At 30.7% G+C, this 27000-nt stretch overlaps 13 protein-coding genes and 1 non-coding gene across 14 annotated transcripts; 8 read left to right on the forward strand and 6 right to left on the reverse strand.

Annotated features, from left to right (window-relative positions):
- Window positions 1–1944: 1944 nt before the first annotated feature.
- On the forward strand, window positions 1945–3773 carry gskA (glycogen synthase kinase 3; the record flags this gene model as incomplete). The annotated part of the gene is made up of 3 exons (XM_020573505.1): window positions 1945–2004; window positions 2531–2645; window positions 2968–3773. The coding sequence occupies 3 exons, from the start codon at window positions 1945–1947 to the stop codon at window positions 3771–3773; spliced, it is 981 nt and encodes a 326-aa protein (XP_020436600.1).
- An 825-nt stretch (window positions 3774–4598) lies between these two features.
- Window positions 4599–5153, reverse strand: rps29 (40S ribosomal protein S29; the record flags this gene model as incomplete). The annotated part of the gene is made up of 2 exons (XM_020573506.1): window positions 4599–4667; window positions 5031–5153. The coding sequence occupies 2 exons, from the start codon at window positions 5151–5153 to the stop codon at window positions 4599–4601; spliced, it is 192 nt and encodes a 63-aa protein (XP_020436601.1).
- Window positions 5154–6348: 1195 nt separating this feature from the next.
- On the forward strand, window positions 6349–6844 carry PPL_02522 (uncharacterized protein; the record flags this gene model as incomplete). The annotated part of the gene is made up of 3 exons (XM_020573507.1): window positions 6349–6475; window positions 6570–6723; window positions 6820–6844. 3 exons carry the CDS (start codon window positions 6349–6351, stop codon window positions 6842–6844), a joined length of 306 nt encoding a protein of 101 aa, XP_020436602.1.
- A 71-nt stretch (window positions 6845–6915) lies between these two features.
- PPL_02523 (uncharacterized protein) lies at window positions 6916–7219 on the forward strand (the record flags this gene model as incomplete). The annotated part of the gene is made up of 2 exons (XM_020573508.1): window positions 6916–7035; window positions 7133–7219. The coding sequence occupies 2 exons, from the start codon at window positions 6916–6918 to the stop codon at window positions 7217–7219; spliced, it is 207 nt and encodes a 68-aa protein (XP_020436603.1).
- Window positions 7220–7847: 628 nt separating this feature from the next.
- Window positions 7848–11170, forward strand: PPL_02524 (ankyrin repeat-containing protein; the record flags this gene model as incomplete). The annotated part of the gene is made up of 7 exons (XM_020573509.1): window positions 7848–7881; window positions 7986–8130; window positions 8260–8665; window positions 8781–9004; window positions 9080–9441; window positions 9509–10223; window positions 10288–11170. 7 exons carry the CDS (start codon window positions 7848–7850, stop codon window positions 11168–11170), a joined length of 2769 nt encoding a protein of 922 aa, XP_020436604.1.
- Window positions 11171–11259: 89 nt separating this feature from the next.
- On the reverse strand, window positions 11260–11989 carry PPL_02525 (uncharacterized protein; the record flags this gene model as incomplete). Its single annotated transcript, XM_020573510.1, has 2 exons — window positions 11260–11361; window positions 11441–11989. The coding sequence occupies 2 exons, from the start codon at window positions 11987–11989 to the stop codon at window positions 11260–11262; spliced, it is 651 nt and encodes a 216-aa protein (XP_020436605.1).
- A 1127-nt stretch (window positions 11990–13116) lies between these two features.
- On the reverse strand, window positions 13117–14089 carry PPL_02526 (uncharacterized protein; the record flags this gene model as incomplete). Its single annotated transcript, XM_020573511.1, has 3 exons — window positions 13117–13520; window positions 13799–13903; window positions 13975–14089. The coding sequence occupies 3 exons, from the start codon at window positions 14087–14089 to the stop codon at window positions 13117–13119; spliced, it is 624 nt and encodes a 207-aa protein (XP_020436606.1).
- A 1899-nt stretch (window positions 14090–15988) lies between these two features.
- On the forward strand, window positions 15989–17484 carry PPL_02527 (Sterol 24-C-methyltransferase; the record flags this gene model as incomplete). The annotated part of the gene is made up of 2 exons (XM_020573512.1): window positions 15989–16492; window positions 16600–17484. 2 exons carry the CDS (start codon window positions 15989–15991, stop codon window positions 17482–17484), a joined length of 1389 nt encoding a protein of 462 aa, XP_020436607.1.
- A 155-nt stretch (window positions 17485–17639) lies between these two features.
- PPL_02528 (uncharacterized protein) lies at window positions 17640–19361 on the reverse strand (the record flags this gene model as incomplete). Its single annotated transcript, XM_020573513.1, has 5 exons — window positions 17640–17653; window positions 17790–18470; window positions 18721–18770; window positions 19164–19209; window positions 19355–19361. 5 exons carry the CDS (start codon window positions 19359–19361, stop codon window positions 17640–17642), a joined length of 798 nt encoding a protein of 265 aa, XP_020436608.1.
- Window positions 19362–19971: 610 nt separating this feature from the next.
- On the forward strand, window positions 19972–20849 carry PPL_02529 (uncharacterized protein; the record flags this gene model as incomplete). The annotated part of the gene is made up of 4 exons (XM_020573514.1): window positions 19972–20223; window positions 20322–20382; window positions 20455–20641; window positions 20708–20849. The coding sequence occupies 4 exons, from the start codon at window positions 19972–19974 to the stop codon at window positions 20847–20849; spliced, it is 642 nt and encodes a 213-aa protein (XP_020436609.1).
- Window positions 20850–20932: 83 nt separating this feature from the next.
- Window positions 20933–21562, reverse strand: spoT (guanosine-3',5'-bis-diphosphate- 3'-diphosphatase; the record flags this gene model as incomplete). The annotated part of the gene is made up of 1 exon (XM_020573515.1): window positions 20933–21562. The coding sequence occupies one exon, from the start codon at window positions 21560–21562 to the stop codon at window positions 20933–20935; it is 630 nt and encodes a 209-aa protein (XP_020436610.1).
- Window positions 21563–22063: 501 nt separating this feature from the next.
- On the forward strand, window positions 22064–24167 carry PPL_02531 (seven transmembrane domain protein; the record flags this gene model as incomplete). Its single annotated transcript, XM_020573516.1, has 6 exons — window positions 22064–22177; window positions 22321–22761; window positions 22837–22992; window positions 23060–23343; window positions 23425–23715; window positions 23792–24167. 6 exons carry the CDS (start codon window positions 22064–22066, stop codon window positions 24165–24167), a joined length of 1662 nt encoding a protein of 553 aa, XP_020436611.1.
- Window positions 24168–24295: 128 nt separating this feature from the next.
- Window positions 24296–26137, reverse strand: surf1-2 (surf1 family protein; the record flags this gene model as incomplete). Its single annotated transcript, XM_020573517.1, has 4 exons — window positions 24296–24667; window positions 24747–25169; window positions 25505–25527; window positions 25741–26137. 4 exons carry the CDS (start codon window positions 26135–26137, stop codon window positions 24296–24298), a joined length of 1215 nt encoding a protein of 404 aa, XP_020436612.1.
- Window positions 26138–26729: 592 nt separating this feature from the next.
- Window positions 26730–26810, forward strand: PPL_02533. The gene has a single exon. It is a non-coding gene; the product is annotated as a tRNA-Ser (tRNA).
- The last annotated feature ends 190 nt before the right edge of the window (window positions 26811–27000 follow it).

Below are 27000 nucleotides of genomic sequence, written 5' to 3' on the forward strand. Positions count from 1 at the left end.
TGTTATAATTAATTATTAAAATAACAAGAAAAAAACAAAAAAACTTGAGAAAATATATGAAAGAAAGGTTTGTCACTTAGTGATTACTTATTAAGTTTTGGTGATGTATTGGTTTTCTGTACCCTAATATTCTTACTACCCAAATCAGGTGTGTTGAAGGAGTTCCCAAATTGATCCAATTCTCAGACTAATGTTGTTAGTCAATGATTAATTATAATTTAAAGGTGGAAAAAAAAAAACTATTAAACATTGGATAGATTCACATCTCATTATATTAATTTATGATTTACAAAAATTATGGACCATTTCTAAAGTTTATTCTTTTTTTATAAAACTATTAACCTACTATATATCAATCTTTAAATTTAAAAATAAAAATGGTACTATTGATAAAACTGAATCTAAAACTATTAATAAATTTAAACTTTGAATTTCAAAATAAATTTAAATTGAATTGGGGATGAAGCTGGCTATCTAGTTTACAAGATGATTAATCAAAGTTTAACACACAACAACCATTTTTTACAAAAAATAAAAATTAAAAAAAAATATCTATTTTTTTTTTTTCAATCAAAAAAAAAAACAAAATCAAAAAAAAAAAATTAACCACTGTCTAAAAAAAAAAAAAAAAACAAAAAAGAAAAAATAATTGTTGTTGGTAAATCACATCACACAACATACACAAATATAAATATATAAATATATATATATAAAAATATAATATATTAAAATTTAATTATTTAATAAATAATTAATTTATTTAAATTTTATATTATTTATTTATTTATTTATTTATCTTAATACAATACATACACTTACATTCACACACACACACTTCCTCACACCCTCTAATATCTCACACCCACATCACTCACTCAAATCACATAGATAACTAACTAACAAACAAAACATAATATAACATAAATAATAAAAGTAACATTCTATTCTCAAATCAACTCAACAACAAAACAAAACAAAACAAACAAATAAAAACAATCAAATCACCCACACAACACTTAACCTCCTACTAAATTTATATATATGTATATTTATTTTTTTGATGATTTTGATTGTAAAAAAATAAATAATAATAATAATAATAATAATAGTAATAGTTATCACAAAGTATAATCCTAATATTATTATTATATTATTAATAAATAAAAAATAAATATAATAAAATTTATATTTTTATTTATTATATTAATTATATATAACTAAAAATCAGTCAGTCAGTCAGTCAATAACGTCAAAAAACAAAACAAAACAAAACAACCTCTTGTATATCTTTCATTCACTCATCATCACTCATCACATTAAAAACAAAACAAACTCTTTTAAACTCTTCTTCTTCTTTTAAATTTTTAAATTATTATTATTATCATCATTTCTTCTTCTTCAGTTCAGTGCTCAGCTTAACAACAAAAACAAAAACAAAAAAAAAAAAAAGTTAAATCATTTCCGATAAAGTGATAAGGTTTATTGTAGATAAGATTAGATAAGAAGATCTTTAAGTCATTTTGTCAGCATTACACATTTTGTAAAAACATCACAATCACTTTTTATTTATTAAAAACAATCAGATCAGATCAATAATAGTAGTAATAGTAGTACAATAACAACAATACCACCACCAAAAATGAGTACAAAGGAAGACGAAAAGGAAAAGAATAAAACCAAGCTACGAAACAAATTCGACAAGGTCATCATTAAATCAAATGGTGTTTGCTATATAACCGAAGGAATTATTGGCAATGGTTCGTTTGGTGTAGTAACTCAGGCAATTGTGTCTGACACAAAAGAAGTTGTAGCAATAAAAAAAGTTTTACAGGATCATAGATATAAGGTATTGTATAAAATATTGAACAACTCTACTGCTATGTTTTACTTGTATACTAATCCTACCTACCTACCCTTTAAATACAGAATCGAGAATTACAAATAATGAAAATGCTTAATCATATAAATATCGTACAGTTAAAGAATAGTTTTATGACTTCTGATGTAGGTTATCATTATTAGTATATTCATATATCAAAAATCAATTCAAATCAATTCAATTCAAGTACAATTCAATCTAGATCTATCAATCAAACAAGCATATAATATAATCAATCATATAATCAATCAGTATAATCAGACACTTAGTCAATCAATTCATTCATTTCATTTTTTATTATTATTATCATAATAATCATATTTAATAACCGAACAAATCCAATCCAAAGTCCATATTCACCATTCATCTCATTCCTTTACTTTAATGCACTCACACAATCCTTAAAAAAAAAAAAAAAAAAACAATGACCACCCTTTTTTTTTATTTTCTTTTTTGTTTTTGTTTTTTTTTAAAACCCCAAATATTTATTTTTATTTGAATCAAACCCGGATCAAAAAAAAAAAAAAAAAAAAAAAAAAACAATTTTTAAATGAATTGATCAAAAAAAATAATCAAACATTTCACCTCCCCCAACATCACAAAAACTAATCTTTTTTTTTTTTATTTCCGATGTATCTATCAACTTTATAGAACGATGAAGTGTATTTAAATTTAGTGTTGGAATTTGTTCCTGATACAGTTTATAGAGTATCCAGACATTATACAACCAGTAAGCAATCAATACCTTTGATTTATGTTAAAGTAAGTAATTAATATCCAAAGTATCATTCATTCAATCTATAATTAACCATTATCAATTTCAATTAGTTATATATATATCAACTTTGTCGAGCAATTTCCTATATCCATTCATTGGGTATTTGTCACAGAGATATCAAGCCACAGAATCTGTTATTGGATTCTCAAACTAGTATATTAAAATTATGTGATTTTGGAAGGTATGTAATATCAATATTTCAAAATACAGTAGTGTTTGGATGATGAACATTCTTGACTTACTCTTTATTCCAACAAATACCACTATCAATTGAAAACCACAACTTTTAGTGCCAAGATTCTTATTAAAGACGAAGCGAATGTTTCATATATTTGCTCAAGACATTATAGAGCTCCAGAGTTGATTTTTGGATCTACAAATTATACAACATCGATCGATGTTTGGTCGTTGGGATGTGTTTTGGCAGAGCTGCTTCTGGGAGCACCGCTCTTCCCAGGCGAGAATGGAATCGATCAATTGGTAGAGATTATTAAAGTGTTGGGAACACCAACCAAAGAGCAGATACACGTGATGAACCCATATTACTCGTCATTCAAATTTCCAGATATCAAAGCGAATCCCTGGACCAAAGTATTTAGGGCCAAGGATGTGCCGGCAGAGGCTATCGATTTGATTTCAAAGATTCTGCACTACGATCCATCCGCCCGTTTGAAACCCACCGAAATTTGCGCACATCCCTTCTTTGATGAGCTGAGAGACCCCAAGTCGACCCTGCCAGACGGCCGTCCACTGCCACCACTATTCAACTTTACCATCGCCGAACAACTGACAATGGGACCCAAACTTGCCAAAATATTAATTCCACCGCATGCCATGTCTGCCATTGAGCTGCCTTCACCGTTGTTTCCACACCTGACTTCTGGCGCACCTGTTTCCTCGTCATCCACCACAACACCCACACCATCGCCATCCAACCACTCCACCAGCAACAGTAGCACTACCAGCAGCAGCACCACTAACATCCAAGCACAGTCGTCGTCGTCCTCCACCTCTCAAACCACCAGCAACAGTACAAATACACAAACAACTGCTCAAGCCAATCCAACGACAACTACAACTACCAACACAGTTGGAACAAGTACAAATGCAAACTAATACCAAACCAAACAATAACAATAACAACATAACAACATAACAAACCAATAATAATAATATCAACAATACCTTAACAATGACAATCAAAACTAAAAACCAAATACTTAATTTAGCAAAGCAAAACAAACTTAACTTAAATTATAACAAATAATTAATTAAATCAAATACTTTTCAAACCAAAACAAAAAAAACTATAAAAACAAAAAAGCTTTTAAAAAAAACAAAGAAAATATAAAAAAAAAAACAAAAAAAAAAGATAAAAGAAAAAGAATAATGATGAAAATAACAGTAAATGTTCAACAATTACAACACACATCATAATCAAAATATAGATAGCCAATAGTAAGACGACAAAATTTCGATGACCTTGAGTGGTAATTGAAATTCAAAATCAATCATTGAATGGTCCAGCTAAATCCGAAGATGCTCCATCCATCCAATATCCAAAACCTTTTTAAATAATATTATTTATTATTTCACATCCACACACAGATCATTTAAAACCAACTCGCCACTACTTTCTCTCTCTCTCTCCACTCTATACATTCACCAGATCAACAAATCCACCTTTTTTGTATTCACTATTGTTTGCATCAGTAATAACTTTATATATAATATGTGAAAGTGATAATCACACTCCCCTTCCTCCTTTCTACTCTATCTATCTATTCCTATTCTACTTCTTTGCTTACAATACATATTTTTTAAAACAATTTATTATTATAAGAGTTGCTACACAACTTGGTGTAAATCATTTAAAAAAACAAATAAAAATGTTTATTATAATTAAAAAAAATATAAATAACAATGTTATTATTGTTTAATCTAGATTGATTTGGTTTGAATTGAATTATATTGAAGTCCTTTTGATCTTTTGCACAAGAAAGTATAAAACTAAAACAAAAATATAAATAACATATTTTTACAATGTTATTAATAATGTATAAATAAAATTATCTTTATTTATTTGATTTGATAATAATTGAATATAAAAATAAAAATAAAAGATTAAAAACTAAACAAAGAAAATCATGATACCAACTATATTTTTGATCAAAAATAAATAAAAAAAGATTTACGATTATATGCTTTTTATATAATTTTATATATTGCCTTTAATAAAACATCAGAGAAAATAGGTCAATTTATTTTTGAGCAGTTAAATTAATTTAACGGTACTGTAATTGGTAGATAGAAAGTAAAAAGATGAATTAGTTTTTGTTTAATTATAAATAATTATGTTTCGTTTATACATACTTTGTGGAAACCGATGGCTTCAGCGTTAGCACGGAAACAACGTCTGCACATCATGAGGGCATACTTTCTGATGATACCGTGGTGATTACCGCAAGTACGGCAAACACGGGAACCTGGTCCCATTTCTCTTGGGTGACTTAACCACAATTCTCTGGCCTATTTTATTCTTATTTTTTATTTTAATAGTAGTAATAGTAGTAATTATAAATCAAAATTAGTTATTAAAATTCTTTATATATAAATTTAAATTGCTTTTTTTTGTTTTTTTTGTTTCTTTTTAAAAATAGATATATAAATAAATAAAATTTGATGATAGATCTATATCTTAAAATCAAATTCTGATAGTTTGTATAAATCCATAACTAAATAAATATTCTAACATTAACCATTTTCTTCTTAAATTGTGCATCAATTTGTTGATATTTGATTTGATTTGATGATGAGTTCAAATATTCAAGTTATCTAATATCTCCTGTATTTATGCGTATTGATCGATGTATTTAAGATTATTTTTTTTTTTTTTTCTAATCTAAATTCTATAGCTAAATAAAAAGTAGAATGTAGTTTATTTAAATGATCATCTCTAAATAAATATAATATAGTATAATATAATATATAATAATATAAATTCTATTTAAAAAATAAAAAACAAAAAAGCGATTACAATAGAGTTTACACCTACACGTAGATACTGCTGGGGTGAAAAGCAAAAAGGGATGAGAAAAATGTTTCCAATACACTTTTGTTAGAGGAGCAACGAATCAAAAAAAATTGACCAAAAAAAAAATAAAAAAAAAATAAAAAAAAATAATTGAAAAAAATTTCGCTTTTAATTTTTTTTTTTTGACAAAACGTTACAGAGGTCCTCGCACACAACTTTAGATTTGGCTCTATTTAGCGAATTTATATTATTGTTTTGATATAGATGACAAGAATATTATATTTTATTTATTTGATTTGATTTGATCAGTATAAATATTTGATTTTTAAATTCATATTATTTACAAATAATTTAAATAAATAAAATAAAATAAAAAAAAAGCTAATTGATAATCAATTTGTTTGTAATTAATTGTCAATTGAATTGAGTACAATTAAATTGATTCAATCATCTGAGGGTGTATCTTAAAATATAAAGTTTGATTTTTATCACAATGTTTATGTGTGTTTGATGATTCAACTTAAAAAAATGAAAACAAATTTTTTTTGTTTCAATGATTATATTAAAAAAATAAAAAAAATCTTAAGACTAAATTGTACATATAAAAATATAGACGAATAAAAATAGACAATAACATATAATAACAAAGTTATAGCAATGAGCATACAGAAGAGAAGGAATAGAATCGGAACAAAGAATGAGAATCTATATGATTGGCCACATCAAGAATATGAGAATATAGAGAGTAACTATGCTACACAAGAATATATACAAGATAAAATAAGTATGTTATTGTTGGTTGCTTAGTTAGATAGATAGTTATGCTAATCAACGATAATTGAATTGTTATTATAAAGGAGAAGATATTTTAAATATAGATGCAATCATTGAACCACCGGAATCACACGATATCTATGTTTGGCAGTACGAGCAGATCAGACAGTTCACATTGGAGTTGAATCATTTCGCGACACACTTGAAGGAGGTATGCAATGCAAAGACGTGCGATAAGATGAAAGCCACCGAAGATTGGTTATTCTTGTGTGCATCGCACAAACAGACTCAGCAATGCAGTGCCATCGATTATATTATACACACTCTCGATAGTACTGCAACTCTATTAAACAGTGACAAGAATTTCCCAAAAAGGTAACTTTACAGATCATGATCATTTTGATAAGATAATGTATTAACTTTACTTTTTTTTTTTGGATATGTAATGTAATGTTTAGATTTGAAATATCAACAACTTCACGTAAACACTTCCCATCAATTGTTAGAAGACTGTATCGTTTGTTTGCACATGCACATTTCCATCACAAAGAGTTATATGATGAATATGAGGTAAGAATTACCCTTCAAATCAAAACTTTATTCATTTCTCTCCAACTTTCCCTTCTAACATTTTTCATTTATGAATCATATATATATATATTTATAGAGTAAAACATTATTATGCAAAAGATTTGTTAAATTCAGTACAAAGTATGATTTAATACAAAAGAATTCATTGATTATCAAGGATTAAATCAAAATTGAAAAAAAAGAAAAACAAAACAAAACAACAAAATCAAATCAAACATTAATAATACAATAGTAACTTTTTTGATAGAGATTATAAAATAAAAAAACAAAATTGTATAATATATAAATTTATGTTTTGTATGGTATGTCATACATTTTGTCTTTAAAAATAACTTTTTTAAATCAAAAAAAAAATTGAAAAAAAAAGAATTATAAAAAAAAAAAAAAAAAAAAATTCATGAGTTTTTAAAAAATTTAAAATAAATTGGTTGTTTTCATATCTCATGATTGTTTTAATGTTACAATACTATTTTTAATATATACATTTCCAACAACCTAACATTGGTTATTGTTTTTTATAAACATTACATATTTATTTATTTATTATATCATATCATCATATTTGAGAGAGAGAAAAAGAGAATAGAATCGTTTATAGATAAACAAATAGTTTTGTTTTGTTTTGTTTGTTTATTTGATTAGTTTAGTTTAGAATAGAATAGAATAGATAGGTTAGTTTACTTTGTTAGTTTGGAGTAAAGTATATTATTTAAATATATATAAATAGATAGATACATACAGAGAAAGTAAGAAAGAGAAAAGAAAAGAAAGTAAAAAAAAAAAAAAGAAAAATGACAAAAAAGATTGGAACTATATTTATTGGTGGTATGTTTTCTGAAACGTTTAATTAGAATTCAATGATAATGATTATTGATCATTGTATTATTATCTATATATTCTATATAATCAATCAATCAATCTATTTTTAGTTATGGAGGGTAGGAATCTGGTTGCAATGGATAGCGATGGTCATAGTGATCCATATTGTGTGGTAATCGTTGGTGACAAGAAAAAGAGAACCAAAGCAGTCAGACACAATCTAAATCCAAAGTGGGAAGCTGAGAATTTTGAATTGTAAGTTTTTAATTTAGTAAATTTCACATTCATATGAATATTTGGATGGTTTGAATGTTCGAAAATGAATTGATTTGGTTTTAATCAATTTTGATTTTGAATATACATATATATAAACATAACAAACAGTTCACTTGATCCATCGATTCATAATGTTGTGGTAGAGGTATTCGATTGGGACAGATTCAGTACGGACGATCCAATGGGTATGGTTGTGATCCCGGTTGCATCGGTCATCGACACCATGGTCGATACCATAAAGTGGTATCCACTGGTGCCGATGAAGCAGGACGACAAGGTATCGGGTGATCTACGTCTGCGTGTCCGCTACGAAAAGGAGAAGGCCGAACAAGAGAAGAATCCACTGATCAAAGCTATCAAGGACCACGATATCGTAGGTGTAGAACATCTACTCTCCAAATCAAAGACCGACATCAACGTGTGCGATGCCGAAGGTTCACCTGCAGTACACATCGCCGCCACCACCAATAACATTCCACTTTTAATGTTATTACTAAAAGCAACTGAATTAAAAGTAAGTAATTTTAGAATAGAATAGAGAGTTATAACAGATTAGAAATATATTAGCAACTAAACTAAACAACTCTCTCTCTCTCTCTCTCTCTCTAACACTTAATCTATTTCTATAGATAACATCAAAAGATCCACATGGAAATACACCACTTCATATATTCAGTCAAAAGTGCTTAGTGTTGACTAATGAAGATCCAGTTACAAAGTTGATTGAAAAAGGTTGTTTTGTCAATACTGAGAATGCAATCGGTGAGATTCCACTTCACAAAGCATGTCTATCGACTACACCAAAGACAGTGACGCTCGAAGTCTTATTAAACAAAGGTTCAAATATTAATCAGTAAGTAGTTTACGATCTATTTAAGATTTCAAAATTTATACATATATAATTAACAACAACAACAACTTATTATAGTAAAACAAAAGCAGGTGAAACACCACTACACTATGCAATAAAGATGGGTAGAAATGAGTTTGTAAGATTGTTGATTCAACGTGGAGCAGACTTTAATGTGGAGGGTGGCAAACCACCAAAGAAACCGAGTGATCTCGCTCGAGAGTTGGGTCACACTGCCATTCTCAATAGAATACAGCAGTCACAGGAGATCAGTGAGTGGCTATCCAATCTACAACTCGATGCACTCGTACCAACATTTATAGAGAACGATATGTTCCTCGATGTTCTACCGGATGTCGATGAATCCACCCTTGACAGTTTGAAAATAACTGTATCCGGTCAAAGAACAAAACTATTAAGAGCTGTTAAGAAATTGAAATGTAAATATCTGATCAGATTATCTATAGTTCTAATTAGTTAGTATATTAACAATATTGTATATTGCAGCTGGATCATTATCTAGTTCAAATTCATCATTCTCAGCAAGTACATCTGGTTTATCAGAGTCGATGGCTTCTACTACCATTTCTATGAGTGGAAGTATGAGAGGATCAGCAATCAACACTAGCAGTGGTAACTTAAATATCTCATGTAACAACAGTGGTTCAACACCAATAAACTTAAGTAGCAGCAGTGTAGATGCAATTAGCAGTAGCGGTAATAATATAGTAAACAGCAACAATTCAGAACCAAAATTAAATGGAAGCACCAATTCAACTTCACCTGTGGTTGCTTCACCTATAAATGATAATAATAATAATAATAATAATAATATAGTAAATAATAACAAACCAACAACAACAACAACACCAATAGACGATAAAAATAATAGTAATAATAATAATAATAAAAATAGTAGTAATGATGATGATAATAATAATAATAATACACCAAAAGATTTAGAGATACCAGATGCAAAAGGAAAAGAGATAAATATAAACTATCAGGATTTAGCACATTTGAAGCATACACATTTAGAAGATAATACATCGTGGGTCATTGATGAATCCAGTCTTAAATTCCTGAATCTACTGGGTGTTGGTGCAAGTGGTAAAGTTTACAAGGGAACTTACAATGGTACTGTAGTTGCAATCAAAGTTTTGAAAGCTTTCACAGATGCCAAAGATATTCAAGAATTTAAAAAGGAATTTCAAATTGTTAGGTAATTAATTAATAATCATTGTAATTATTATGTTATCAAATATATTAATCAACATGTATTATAGTGCATTGAAAGCACCTGGAGTTGTATATTTTTATGGAGCAGGTATTAAAGATAAATTATGTATAGTTATGGAATTTTGTTCGAGAGGTTCACTATATCATATTTTGAAGGATGAGACAGTACAATTCACTTGGAATAATTTGTTCCATCTCGCAGTGCAAGCCATCAGCTCTCTCAATTCTTTGCATACATGGTCGCCACAGATCTTACATAGAGACTTGAAGAGTCTGAATCTGTTGGTCACCGAGGACTGGGTCGTCAAGATTTGCGATTTCGGTCTGTCCAGATTCGACACTGGTAGTAACCTCGAAACGCTAGGCAAGCTCAGAGGTACCTATGCATACGTCGCACCCGAAGTCTACTTTGGTAACAAATACACTCTGAAGAGCGATGTCTACTCGATGGGTATGATCATCTGGGAGATGATCTATCGTTGTATCAACGGTGCACATCAATTCCCCTATCAAGAGTATCCGAATCTCAAGTTTGACTACCAGATCCTGATTGCCTCGGCCAAGAAGGACATGCGTCCAACGTTCCCGCCCTCCACTCCACAGTGTCTCGTCGATATCATCTCCAAGACTCTTCTTAAGGATTCAACTCTGAGACCGACCACACAGGAGCTCTACGACGAGATGACCAAGTGCAGAAACGAATATCTCGCCAATCAAGAGGAGTGGGATGCCAAGAGAACCATCCCAGAGCAACAAAAGTTCCCCAACAGCCAGCCACCCCCACCACCAACAGCAGCAGCATCACCAGTTTCACCAGATAAACCAGCGAGTGCATTACCAGATCATCTAACTCGTAGTCGTTCCAATTCATCCCCTGTAGAGCCTTCTCTTCTTTTAAAGAAATCATCAAAGAATTTAATTTTACATTAATTTAATAAATAAAAAAAATATTATATTGATTTAGAAATGTACAAAATTATAATTTATTACAATAAAAAAAAACTATTGTTATTATTATTTTAGAAATTATATGTATAAGGAGTATTCATTTGTGTATTATTTGATGACTCTGTTAAATCTGCTAATGTTGTACAAAGTGATGATCTTCTTCTATTATTTCTCTAGTTATTCCATTTTAAAAAAACAATAAGAATTTTTATTAAAAAAAAAAGTAATAAAATATAATATTATTTTACTTACAGTATGTTGATCTCTTGAACTTGGAAGTGAAGGTGAAGATCTATTCAAGAAAAGATTGTTATTTCCTCCTGAACTGGTTTGTTCATCTTGAATTGATTCTATTTCTTGATTTTCTCCTTCATGAGGATAGTTATTCTTCATTTGATCATGATAACTATGATTGAACTGAGTACCAAGATAAACTGTCAATAGGTATATCAAGAGAATATTGATTCCACCAAGTAGAAAAGTTAAGAGTAATCCCAAGAAAACATAACCACATTTAATCTCCATACCATACAGTACAGCTTTAACTTGCAACGGTTTAAATTTATCTTTGAACTTTTCCATAGAGGTTTTGTTTTCTCTATCCAAATGTTCTCTCTCTAAATGGTTTTGATGGACTCTATTATGATTCTTATTATGATTATTGTTTCCCCATGGATATTTAGGAAAGTCTCTGTGACCTCTTAGGTCTCCAAGAGATGATAGAGAATGTCTTCGCTTTGTAAAGAATGAAGTTGATGGTAAAGTTTCTCTAATTATATTTCCATTTACTATTTTAACCATTTTATTCTTATATTCTATTTATATATTTCTAGAAATCCTATTCTTTGGTAATGGATAAATTATCTCTATTTCCAAAAGCAATCATTTTATCAATTATCTTAAAATTAAATTAATAAAAAAATAATTTTAAATGAAATTCTAAAATAGGAAAAACTAAAAACTTTTTTTCCTTTTTAATAAAAAAAAAAAAAGAAATTGGTTGGTAACAAACAAAAACGTGTGGGGTAATAACATACTTCATCCCTTTCAATTAATTTAGAAAAATAATCAATTGAATTTATTAATTTTTCAAAACAACAAAATAAAAATAAAAAAATAATTACATAAAATAAATTTAACTAATATAATTATTATTATTTTGCTTTTTGTTTGTTTCTAAATTTTTAGTATACATTGTAGTAAATGATTGGTTGATTGTTTGTTTGTTGTTTGGATTGCAGGTTGGTTTTGTTGGAATTTGATTTGGTTTGTTAGGTTTTTTTTTTTGTTGGTTTTTTTTTTTTTTTTTTTTGTATGTTTTGATTTTGTTTGTTTTGTTTTGTTTTTTATGTTGATTAAAATTTGGTTGATTGGTAAAACCCTATCTTTCTCTTTTGATCTCTCTGGAATTGAATAGTTCATTGTTGTTTCATTTTGATGGTTCATTGTTGTTGATGTTGTTGCTATGCTATTGGTTTTAATTTTAATGACTGTTTGGTTTACTACCATTGTTATTGTTGTTGTTTGTGGTGGAAGTTGAAGATCTCGATGGTTGTGGCAAAACGGAGGAGTTGCTGAATGAAAGACGAATGTTAGAGTGGGTACCTGGGATTTGGGCGTTGTTGACGTAGACCAAAGCCTCTAATGCGTGTGAAGGTGAGCTGAATTCTAAAAGACCAACAATTTTATCGGTTGGCTTGGTGGTGTCTGGAGCACCGCCGGCGCTGCCCGATGAGTGAGTAGGCTGTGAAGTAAAGTTTTTGATTCCGATCGGTTTGTGAGTGTTCAACGACGAGAACAACTGAAGGAAAGAGACCTCAGTGAAGTCCTTGGGCACATTCGAAAAGTACAATGTTTGTGATGGTTTGTAGATGTGCTTGTAGGTTGTGATGGGATGGGTGAAACGGTTGAGACTGGTGTGGGTAAAGTCACGGCTGTGCGATTGAGTCTCTGGGTTGTGCGAGTCGGTGATCGATTGATGCTTCGAGTACTGGATCAAGAGGGTCTGGCCGAACAGCGAGATCTGATTGTAGTACTTGATGATGGTGTCGGCCTGTTGGGCATCCTCCATCTGGACCATGGCGGCACCCTTCTTGTTGGGCAGAATCTTGATCTTCTGGATGTTGCCGTAGACGCAGAGCAAGTTGAAGAGACGGTCGCATGTGATGATATTCTCGTCGAGACCGTACACCATTAGGACGGTGGTACGAGTGGGAACGGAATTCGAGGGTGGGAAGTACGGTGGCAAGATGACTGGCAACGATTTGGTGTAGTCTTTGGTGCGGTCGGTGTTGTTGGTGACGTTGAGTCGCTCCGACTTGGAGATCTCGATCTTGAGAACACAAGCACCACCCTGGTAGAGCGAGACGTTGTGCAGGTGCTTCTTGGCGTTGAAGGCACTCTCTGGGTTGGCAAACTCGACCAACGCTTGCAAGTCACTCTTGGTGAAAATGACAATACGCAAAACCTCGCCGTAGAAGCTGAAAAAGTGGTGAAGAATGTCGACGTTGATGTTCATCAACGGATTCTCAATGGTACAAAGCAAAACATTGCCAATTGGACGTTGATTGATTGTCTTACTCTTTGAATATGAGATCTGAATTGGTTTACCATGGAGGAGCAACGGTGTTTCCAAAGCATATTTAATCACTCTAGATGCAGTGTCTACAGAATCCATTTCAACCAATGCTTGTTGATATTTCTCAAGTAATCTTACTATAATTTATAATAATAATTATTATTATTATTATTATTTTAATTAAAACAATTTCAAAGAAACAACATACCTGCAACAGCTGGATTTCCAAAGGAATATTGTGAAATACATTGAATCAAATCATTTTCAGTGGCTTCGGGTGGTACATTACGAATGTGCAATACTGGTGATGAAGCACTAAACATTTAATAAATAATAATTTGATAGTTTAGTTAGTTAGTTACTACATAAATTACTTTTTTATTTGTTTAACTAATTAATTAGTTTAAAAAAAAAAACTTAACTTTTCAAAAGTCATTTTGTTGTTCATTTTTGGTTTGTTTGGTTTGGTTTGATGGTTTAAAATTGACAGGAAGTATGTAAATTTGATGTTGATTTGTTATGATATATGTTTGCTGGAGTTGAGAGGTGATTTCTTTTACTAAAAAAAGATGTGATGTTGTTGTTTATATTTGCTGGAATTTAATGTTATATGCTGGATGTTTTGTTGTTGTGCTGTTGCGAAATGCTGTATGTCTCTCTAAGTTATTAGATTAGAAAAGACAATGAATGATGAGAGAAGTTGAAAGAAAGAAAAAAAAAAAAAAAAAGTAATCTACAATAGTGATTTGAATTTAAACTAAACTATACTATTAATTATAAATATATATTATATATAGAAATTGTTTTTTTTTTTTTTTTTAATTTAATTTGATTTGATTTGATTCTGGTTGGCTTTGGCAAAGATCTATATAATCAAATGTCTAATGATGTTTTGTTTGAAAGCTGTGATGAAGCTGAGATGAAGTTGAAGTTGAAATGAAGTTGAAAGGGTGATGAAGTTGTTTGTTTGTAATCGTTCTTCTTGTCTTTGAAACTTTCTAAAAAAATCAAAAATCAAAAAAAACTAATAAACTAAACTCTAAAATAAACTAGAAAATAAAAAAGAAAACAAGGGAAAAAAAAAAAAATCGATTTTTTTCAAAACAGAAAGGAAATGCAAGACTTGTTTAAAAGTTTGTTTATCTGTTGTAGAAATAGAATTGTGGTTGGCTGGCTGGCTGGTTGTTTTTATATTGTGGAGTTGTTGGTGATGCTGTTGTTTTTGTTGTTGATGTTGCTGTTGCTGTTATTATGTTGGACTGTTATTTGTTTGTCGCTCGTTCCTTTATTTTTTTGTTATCGAATTTTTCTTGGTTGTCAAGTTGTAAGTAGTAGTAAGTAATGTAGTAGTAGTAAAGTTGATGATGGCGAAGGATGAAAGAGAGGTGAATGCTTGAAAGGAAAGGGAAGGTGACTGTAAATTTTTGGGTGAAGAAAAAGAAAGAAGTCGAATGAATAAAAAGGATGAGTTTTTTTTTTTTTTTTTTTTTTTTTTTGAACACACACTAATTTTTGATCCAGTTAAAAGTTTTTTCAATCATTTTTTTTGTTTTCTATCATTAAATTTTGCACTAAACATCACAATAGACAAAATCAATATGATTTTGTAGTTCAAATTTTGTTTTTTGTTTTTTTTTGGGTTTTTTGAAACAAACAATTTTTTTTTTTTTTTTTTTTGGAGTGAGCCATTTTTTTTTAAAAAAACAAAATAAAAATATTATTTTTTGAAGTTGTTAGTGTTCAAGGTGATGTGACACATTTTATGAAAATATCTTTGTAAACTTAAAAAAATAAAAAAATAAAATAATAATTTTTTTTTTTTTGATTTTTCATTTTTTTTTTTTTTTTCTATAAACTCAACTTTTTTTGATCAAAATCATCATTGTAATCACACAACCGAGTCAAAAACGATTTGATTTCTTTTTTCAAAAAGCACCAACAACTCACACAGCTTTCCCATCTTAAAATTATAATTATATATTCATATATTTATATATCTATACAAATACTTCGACCTATTTATTTCTGATTTACAAAAATTACCGTACAAAGTTTTTCGTAAATTCAATTATTTAATTTTGGTTCATTAAAGTTTATTTTATTATATATAATACTAATTTAATTATAATTAATTTGATCATATCACCTTCCTCAACTCTCTCTTCAAACAACAACTTTTTTAAATTACTTTTTTTTCATTACAAATAAATAAATAATATAAAATGGTTCAAATTCAAACTACCTACTCCTCAAAGCCAGTTGAAGTTGCCGTCAGTGCTGAAAAGTTGATTCAATTCCTCTTGGATGTCCAACAATGCGCCAAATGCTACCCATTCGTCGACAAGGTCGAACAAGTTTCCGCCGGTGTCTTCCGTTGGACCATGCAAGAGCGTAAGGTCGGTAGCATTCAAATGAAGGCTGTCCACATCACCAAATACACCCGTTCCGGTAACAGCATCACATGGGAGAACCTCCAAGGTGGTAACATGTCATCCACCGGAAAGTGGACCGTCAACGGTACCGGTAACAAATCTACTCTCCAAGTTGAGGCTACCGTCGAGACTGACATTGAAATTCCAAAGTTGTTGGTCGGTTTCGCCAAGACCATGGGTCAACGTGAAATGGCTCAATCATGGGATGCCTATCTCATCTCGCTCAAAAAGACCGCTGAATCCGGTAAGATCACCAAGGTTGCTCCAGTTGAAGATGTTGTCGTCAAGGATCAAGTAAGTTATAAATATTTCATCAATTGCTTATTAATCAAGTTATATATTTTGAACTAACAAATAATGTTTTCTATTTTCTTTCTTTTTCCATTTTTTTCTTTTTTCAGAAATTCGAAAAGGTCCGTCTCCAAGAAAACTTGAGAACTGAAAACTATAACACTATGGTTTCTGATTATTATGATATCGTTACTGAGACTTACCAATCTGGTTGGGGTAACCATTTCCATTTCGCTCCATTCAAGACTCCAACTGAGACTTTGGAGGTTGCCGTCACCCGTTTGGAACACGAAGTTGCCGATTCCGCCAGAATCACCAAGGACAGTTTTGTATTGGATGTCGGTTGCGGTGTTGGTGGACCAACTCTCGAGATCGCCAAGTACACCGGATGTCGTATCCGTGGTCTCAACATCAACAAGAAGCAAGTCGGTATTGCCACTGAGCGTGCAAAGAAGTTGGGTCTCTCTGAGCGTGCCGGTTTCGACCACGGTGATGCCATGAAGATGCCATACGCCGACAACACCTTTGACGTCGTCACCTTCTTCGAGTCAACCTGTCACATGCCAGACAAGCAAGCATTCATCAAGGAGTGTTACCGTGTCTTGAAGCCAGGTGGTCGTCTCTCTGGTTCCGAGTGGCTCCAATGCGAGAAGCCAACCGAGAAGGATATCATCCAATTCATCGAGCCAATCTGTGCCCATCACTCTGTCCCACACATGGGTTCACTCTGCTCATACCGTTCCATGATGGAGAAGGCTGGTTTCTACGTACACATCGCCATCGATCTCACTCAATGCGGTGACATCCTTCGTAATTGGGAGATCTTGGACAACAAGACCATCAACACCTTCAAAGCTTTGCCAAAGGGTTCAGTCGATCCAACCATTGAAATGATGATTTCCGGTGCTATCGCCTTGTCCGAAGGTGCTCGTGCTGGTGCATTCGTTTTGGGTAGATTCATGGCTTCAAAGGATATTCCAAAGGCCAAACTTTAAATTGACTCTTACTTTCAAGTTTTGGAAAATAATAAAAAAATAATATATTTGTAATAAATTTTGTCAAATTAAGTTTTTGTTTATTATTGTTATTGTAATTCTTTCTTATTTTTGAGCAGTAATCTAATCTTTTTCTAGTATTCCTACAACTTCTCTTAGCTTGCCAATGCTTTGTTTTAAAAATTCCTCCAGGAACTCCATGTGGTTTTGGGGTGTAGACTCTCGAAGCTTGAGCTGAACCAATCCGTTAGGATCAATATCATTACTTTTTTCGAAGGCAAATGCAACTCTGAATAGCAACTCACCTTTAAGTGGTCGGCGTGGGGTGTCAAGCGGAACAACAGAACTGGTTGATGTTAAAATCGTGAGAATGGTACAATAAAAAATATTTCTGTCGCGCAGACTATTGTGGACTACAATTTGGGGATATTCATTATTCTGGTCATCTCTGTGGGTCTTAAGATCTTTATCAGTGGTGTCAAAAAGATATAGTTTGGGGTTACAGAGTGGATGTAATCCAAATACTCCAATATAAATTGTTGTCAAAGGGCCTTTGACATTTGGAGATGGTGTGAGTTTGCTGAGTTGACCATCTTTTCCACCTAGATGAAATCCCATGATGTGACCTATCACATCCCACTTAGTACTGTCTAAGGATACTCCACATATCGATTGATCATCTTTGGTCCAAATACACTTTGTTTTATTTACGCCGGAAATCAATTCGGTGGATAGGTGATCCTTCATGTGTTTCTTGAAAAGACCAAGTATAACATCGGGGTTTTTACAATCTTTCCATCGGCATGTAACTGGGTTTCTATCATTCCACATTAAAAAGTCTTGTTGAAGCTGTTGATGATCAGCAGGTGTCATCTTTGATTCCTGTCCTGTCATCAGTTTTAATGCATACCATTCAACATTGTTATCGACCAATGAAAAAGGACCGGGTGTCAATGATAGGCAACCAGGTTGGATCACAGTTGTCCCTCATGAAATTAAATAAGAGAAAATCTCCGGTATATCTCTGTCCTAGGTAGAGATGAAGTTCGAACTTTGGTTCCTCGGCGACTTTGTTTACAAAGTTAAGAAGAAACTTCCTAAGATCAAGAAATGAAGCATGAGTGTAAGCTCCATTAATGCACATAATTCGGAAAGATGAAAATGCCAAAGCATGAAGAAGCCATTCTTCGTACTCTATCTCAGATGTCTCTGGTTTCTCAATTTTATTGATAATACCCAAAATGCTGGCCAGTTTTGCTTCTGAAGAACCAAAGGTGTTGTCGCAACTGTAAAAATAGAGTTAGCTAGAGTATCTCACATATTAATAGCATATTACATTACTTTTGGCAATATAGTCGAAGATAAGCATCTTTAACATTTGTATCATTCTTCAAAAGACCAGTGGGATCTTTAAATTGGTTTTTCACATGGTGAACTTTAAGAGAAGAGGTATTTTTGAAGAGAATAATCTCCTTAATAATACAAGCACTGACATAGTGGCTTTTTATCAATTTTTTTTTCTACAATTATAGAAGTGAATATATTTGTATTAGTTTCTATCGGTTTATATTCCTACTAGTAGTAGTAGAAGCTCAAATTATTAGTCTCGTACATTTAGACACAAAAGACATCTAGGTGGCTTTACATCTGACTTAATGTGCTGATACAAACAATTATACATTTCTGTATGATTTGAATGGTTCTCTTCATTCCAATTATCACCTCCTAAGCTGATATAAAGGTCTTTTAGTTGCTGAGGAGTCATGAGGTGGGGATTATTATTCGGAACATATGTATTAATGGTATCATCAATTCTTTTATGATCCTCAGGATATTTTTCTTTAAGTAGTTGGCCTAAATCAATAAATACCTGGCATTCCTTTGTGTATGAAGACATTACGTATATTGATATCTAGATAAAAAGATTGTTAGTTGTTATTGTTATTTATTGAAACGAAATTTAATAGACTGTAGAAATAAAAAATTGAATAAGAACAATATTTTATAATTAAAATATAACTTGAAAATGAATATATACAGTGTTTAAATCTATTTAGCTTATAAGTATTTTTAATTTTACTCTTAAAAAAAACAATAATGTTTGAAGTTTTATCTATAGTTTACAAACTTTTGGTTGTTTAATAAATAAAATCACTTCTATTTATGATGTATTTATTTAAAATAAATTTGAAAAATGGCGCCATTTTGATCAATTTAGTATATCAGCCTTAAATTAAAACTGTGAAAATATTTAGAAAACTTGAAATTTAAGTTGTTAGAATGGATTTTTTGATTGATTAATCGGATCGGAGGTCGTTGACCAGAAGGAGTATGTGGTGAATTAGTGGATTGCTTTATATTTTTTTTTTTAAAAATTTCACACTCATATTCAATTAGTTGATCTGTCAGATTTAAATTGAATTTAATTTTATTTTCTCTCAATCGATCAATTTAAATCAGATATTAATCAACATATATATTAATAAGATGGAACAATCAAATAAAGTAAAATTTATATTAACAGGATTTGGAAAGTTTAATGGTGTTTCAGATAATCCTACTACTCATTTGATGAAAAATATCACAGAGTATGTTAACAAAGAGAGACAGCAGGTTGATAGATTGATTGATTTCGAGATTCTATCGAATGATATTGTTGAAGTTTCAGCTGTTAGTTCAAAACGTACCGTTGATACAATTGAAAGTTTATACTCAGATCATCAACATCCTATTTATATTGTAAATAGATTATATTGAATTGCTTTTACAATTAAATTAATGATTGTGCTTATTAATACAATAACCTACTACCTACTATTAAATCAATCAATTAACAGATTCATTTCGGTGTAAATGCAAGTGCAAAATGTATTAATTTAGAAAGATGTGGATGGAATGGTATGTTTTTAATTCTATAACTTCACTTCATTCAATGAAATAGTTAAATAATCATTCAATTCAAATGTTTAGATGCAAGTTTTAGAGTTCCAGATGAATGTGGATACTGTCCAAATAATGAAAAGATCGATCTATTGAATCCAGAATGTGTTAATATTCCAACTTCATTGCCAATCGATCATCTCATTGAAAAGTTATGTACATCTCATAGTGTAGAGCCATCAACTGATCCAGGTAGATTTGTTTGTAATTATATTTAGTATGTACTATTTAAAGTTAATTCATTATATTATCCAAAGCACAACAATACTAATAATGTATTTAGTTATAACTCATTAATGTTATCAAAGAAATCAAGTGATAAATTCAAATCACTGTTTGTTCATGTACCACCTTTCACAGTTGTATCGATGGAAAATCAATTAAAGTTTGTTGTAGATTTACTTTCATTAATATCAAAACTTTAATCAGCCAATCAATTAGTTATTTTAGTGCACTAAAATAGTTATAGTAATAATATGTATACATAAGATTTCTCTCTTTTTTTATTTTATTTTAATAAACTATAATATTTCTCTAAGAATTCCAATTCTTCTTGTTGGTTCTGACATGGTACTACTGGGTATTCTTTACCTTGATAGTTAAACTTTGATTGGAAGAGTTTGTCTAGTGCTTCTTCAAGACCTTTGTTTACATTGCGGAGTTGGTGACAAACTTGCTTGCCCCAGACAAAGTAACCTTGGATGATTTCCAATGACCACGAGGGTGGTGCATTGCTTACCATATCGGTGAGATTGTACAGCTTGTCGGACATCTTTACGATTTTCGCTTCGGCAGAGATATGACTGGCATGCTCGATTTGCAAACGTTTTCGCTCGACCTTCGAGAGAGACTTGTCATCGGTGACGTCCATGACGATGTTGGCGACGTGCTCACCAAACTTATCGACCAACTCTTGCTTGGTGGTAGCGGTATCCTCGACGGTGTCGTGTAGTAGTGCAGCTTGAATAGTGGCGACATCGTAAACCTTGCCAATGTTAATAACATTCATTGCAACACCAATTGGGTGATTGATGTATGGTGTTCCATGTTGATCTTTTCTTCTCTGATCTCTATGTTTGAGTGCTGCAAACTCTACAGTACTCATTAAATCTAATATAATTAATTGTGATTTATCCATTTTTTTAGTTGTTTTTTTTTCTAAAAAAATAAAATATATAATAAATTGATAAGCAATAATAATAATAAAAACTAGTATAATTAATTTAAACAAATTCAAGTTTAAAATTAACAAAAAAATATCAAATTTATAATCTTTTTAAATTTAATTTTCTGATGCAACCATCAAAAATTTCACATTCTGTGAAAGTTAACTAAAAAAAAAAGTATGGATTTTCTATCTGTTTCTTTTGTCGTCATGATAAATTTGCTTTTGTTTTGGGTTAGCTTAGATGAATTTACACACAATGCGACGTAAATTTGACACCGAGGTTGAATCAGTCTTATAAGAACAAAGTATTTTTTGTTTTTAATATTCAATTTAATTGTGTTAAATTTAAAGAATAGTTGTTTTTTTAAAAATTTTTTGGACATTAAAATTTTGATTTAATTTAATTGTTTAAAACATTTTTAATATATATATATATTAAAAAAATAATATATATTAAGATATCTCTTAAAAATGAGGAATCTAAATGTTTCCTTAAAAGTTAAAATAGTGATATTCTCACTTTTATATCTAACTTGTATAATAGGTCAGAGTAATGCTCTCAAATATAAATTCGGGTTTTCAACTGTATGTTATTATTTGTTTGTTTGTTTGTTTGTTTGCTTGTTTGTTGTCGTTGTTAATGTTTATATAAACATTTTGAAGATAATTGTTGAATTTTAGTTAACAACAATATTGTATTACTTTTATTGGGTTTACAATTCATACAGGATACAGATGGTAATGGTATCATATTTAGAGCGGCACAATATAAACCGAATTCATTTAATACACCACCTGGAAATGGAAAATCGTATGCTTTGTTCGATGGAACTTTCGAGGTGAAGAGTAATGACAGTGACAGTGGTAGCAGCTCAATAAAAGACGATCCAAAGAAGTTGGCACCTATCGATTTGGTATTCTACAACTCGGACGATGACAGTAGAATAGGATACAGCGATGACGGTGTCTTCTCGCTGTGCTGCACACAGGCGCTGTACAACGCCGGCAAGTGTTCAGAGGTAGGATCGATCATTATCGACACCGCTGCCAAATCGACAATCTCTGACTTTACCACCTATACACAATCGGACATCACCGACAACACCATATTCGCTGTGAATCTAGATTTCCAGCCACTCTCATTGAACTCACCCGTTCAACTTCCAATCGTAAGTTTGTTTGTTTCAAATCGTTACAAACTAAACTTGTAGAGAACTAATCAAATCCGATATCTATTAATATAGCAATATAATGTAACAAAAGAAGGTGTATATTATTTGATGGTAGTCAGTTGTAAAGCAATCGTTTTCAAGAACTACACTAATATCTATACAAGTGGAGTGGTTTCTTTTATGAATCCATTTGGTTATCTTGGTGGTGAGAGATTCCCATTACTCTATGTATGATGTTTATTTCGATGTCAATGTTTATAAATATATGTATTAATATGGTTATTATATTTTGCAGTTTGATTTAGTTTTGGCAATACTCTATTTGTTAACATCGTTGTTATGGTTGGCATTGTCATTCCGATTCAGAAAGACATTACTTCCACTTCAATATTGGATTGGATTGGTGATTAGTTTAGGATTCCTAGAGATGATCACCAGCTACGGTGTATATAGCACTGCCAATAAGAAAGGATCATTCAGTAAGGCAGCTCTATTCTTCCAATTCCTATTCTTCACGATTGGACATGCATTTGCCAGACTTTTAGTTTTAATAGTATCAATGGGTTATGGAATATTAATGTAACTATCAATCAATTATACATTTAGTTTGGTATGTTTACTAACATTATATATATATATATATATATTTATACGTATTAGTCCAACATTGACAAGAATAACAAAATATAAAATAGGTGTGCTAACAGCACTTTATATATTCTTTAGATTCCTGATGAGCTATGCCGATACATCTATCTCTGGTATTATTCTATCGATACCAGTCTCAGTAATCGATACGGTCTACTACTATTGGATATTTATCAGTCTCATCAATATATTCAACAATCTCAAGTTAAAGAGACAACAGGCAAAGTTAAAGACCATTAAAAGTTTTTGTATAGTTTTAGTGATATCTGCAATCATATCAGGTTTGCTTTTAATAGTATCTTTGTAAGTATTATTATTAATCATTGCAAATTGAATATTGATTAATATTAATAATGTATTGCATTATTATTTTAAAAAGAATTGTATTATCAAGACCAAGAGATAAAGTATGGAAGAGTTTATGGATTTGGGATGCAGTCTGGGATATGTTGTACTTTTTAATTCTATGTTCGATCGTTTGGATTTGGAGACCGTCAGAGATCAGTCATACTCTTGGTTACAATGAGATTACCGATATCGATGATGAGGACGTCACTCTCGAGCCTATAGGTGGTGTGTCAATTACACACAGACTGTCGGTGCTGCGTGAGAACGACGATGGTGAACAAATAGGTGTCACCCAAGACAAAGAGGAACTCGAAGAACAGAAACGAGAAAGAGAACAAGCAATGAGTGAAGCAGATGAATATGAACAATACAAGAAAGATGTTGCAAATACATTTGAATTTAATTAGATTTTATAATTTAAATTTATAAGTAATAAGTAATAATAATAAAAAAAGATTTTTGTTATTTTTTAAAAAAAACTAAAACTATACTATAATCTATAACTATAAACTATTTTATATATTTATTATTATTATTATTTCTTTAATGGTATGTTTCTCATGTATTTATAATAGATGAATGATAGACAACCTGAAAGAGAATACCAGGTGAATATATAGGACATATGCTTGTTGTAAAAGTTTGATTCGATGTTTGTGTTGAATCGTTTAAGTGAGTTGTTAAACTCTCTAGTTAGTTGTTGATCACCTACAAATGTCTCATCGAGCGCATTGACAATGATTGGTGCCGATGCACCTGATTCTCTTGCCATCTCCTCAGCGTTAATATAATACCATTGATTCTGTGCAGGTTGATTATCAGGTGTAAAAGCACTTCCAGATTCCTTAAACTTTCCAACCAATCCCTCGATTTCAACCAACTTATCTTTTATATTCTTATTACTTTCCTAAAATAGAACATATATATATATTAATAAATATCTATATATCTTATTAGATTAACGATAACATTTATGTGATATTTACCTTATTTGATGCTAATTTATAGTTTGGTACCCAACCTCTATTGACCAAGATAGTTGAACGTGAATTGTTGTTGTTGTTGTTGTTTTCATTGTTATCGCCTGAATCCAAAATGAAAGGTGTGATCAGATAGTAACCAACGTTGTTATCGTTGGTTCTTGGTCCTAGATGCATGTTGTTCTCGGCATTTGCATATTGACCTTTGAGTTGTACTCTTCGGAATTCGAGTTGTGATGCACCGACCATATGTGAATCCTTAGAGGCCATAATAGCATTGACTGTATTCTCGTTAAATACGATCGGATCTTTAGCTACGTTTTCCTTTGCCTTCTCGATCAGATCTTTCTTCCATTGATATCTATAGACCTGCCATGTACCCAAACCAGCAGCGATGCAAGGGAATACTATAAACCATTTGAAGCTTTTCTTAATTAATTATTAACAAACGACAAGTTCATTTATAATAATTAATATTGATTATATTGTACATACGGGTTTATTACTTATATTCATGATGATATTTTCATACAATATAAAATTAACTGCGATGATGATATCAAATTTTCTGTTTTTCAAGAGAATAAATCATTTTCACAGTGAACTTTTTTTTTGTAAAAGTGACATAATGATTAAAATCTTTTGAGTTTAATTAAATAAGTTTGTTTTTAATATAAAATTTTTGATTGTTATTATTTCAATATTCTTTAATCATTATAGATAGTTATATTATCAATCTTTATATAAACAAAAATTTAAAATACTCCAAGAATATAATTTAAATTATCTTTATAAAATAGGTACCGTTTTAAATAAAACAAGATAAATAGATAGGAAATCCCAAGAAGAATCCTTTTATATCAAAATTAAACAAATTAATATTATTTCTCTAATCTAAAAGTTTATTTTTTAATAATAGATATAATTTTTATTTAAATCATTTAGCACAAATGAACGTTCTTAATGTAGAGGTTGGCTTGACAATTCTTGTTGATATAACCAAAGTTGAAGGTTTGTCCAACATTGATGATTGGGGTTGCAGATGGGAGAGTGAAGTCATTCGAACTGAGACATTGGATGTTCCAGATTGAACCATTGGTTTGATCTCTTAAATTCAAAGTACCATCAGCAGCACCAATAATGACATTGTTGACTTTGTGTGGACCATGGTTGGTGATTGAAACTTGAACTTGAACAAAGTGTTGGGAGTCTACATTCCATTCATTGACAACACGTTGGGTGAGAGTGACCATTTCACCACATCCGTAGATACATCCGTGATTGTGTCCATCAAAAACACAACTGTAATTTGGATTACAAAAGTTTGGACCACAAATGTAGTGAGCATTTGAAAGGGCAACTGTCATCAAGACAAAAAGAGCGAATACAATCTTCATTTTTTTTTTATTTAGAAATAAATATTTTAATTGATTTAGGAATTTAAATAATTTTTATTTTGTATTATCCTTTTAAAATTTCTTCCTATTTATAGTTCTTTCTTCAATTTTAAAAAATAATATCTAAAAGATAAAGTATGATAAAAAATTAGCTAATTATAAATCTCTTTTGAATAGATGGTTTTCATTCAGTATTTGTGTACACCAAAAAAATAATAGATAATATATATTTTTAATTTTAATATCTATTTTGGAGATTGTTTCAAGGGATTTAGAGATATGTAAATAATATTAGATGAGGGGTTAGTTGTAAATTTGTCTGTTTTAAAAAACAAAAAATGAAGATAAGTTTTAAGTTATAATGTTACAAAGAATTACACTAAATACAGTTATTTAATATGAATAAAATTATATAAGACGACTTTTTTAGTTACAAATGTATGATATTTATAGTGTTTGTGATTAGTTAGTATGCTTGATAGTTTCCATATTAGAAGGTATTTCTTATTCTTGTATATTTCTGTAACATCAATAATTTTTTCTCCAAAAGTGAAACCAGGCTCACTAAATTTTTTTCTTGATATCATAATGTGACAGCTTAGCCAAGTGGTTACGGCGACAGACTTGAAATCTGTTCCCTTCGGGGGCGCAGGTTCGAACCCTGCAGTTGTCGAAACATATAAAAGCATATGTCCGCCTGCGGTAAGGATTAAAAAAGTTATTTATTGTAGAAATGTCATGGATATTTCAGTGAAAGCCCCTTAGGATAGTACTCTATGGTCTCAGAGTCGACTCTCCCAGAGAAGGTGACACTTTTTTCTTGGCGGTAATAAAACACACTATCTTGCAATATTGCTCGGAAA

The sequence above is a fragment of the Heterostelium album genome (assembly GCF_000004825.1).
Source record: "Heterostelium album PN500 unplaced genomic scaffold PPL_scaffold2, whole genome shotgun sequence".
In the NCBI taxonomy this organism is placed as follows: Eukaryota; Evosea; class Eumycetozoa; order Acytosteliales; family Acytosteliaceae; genus Heterostelium; species Heterostelium album.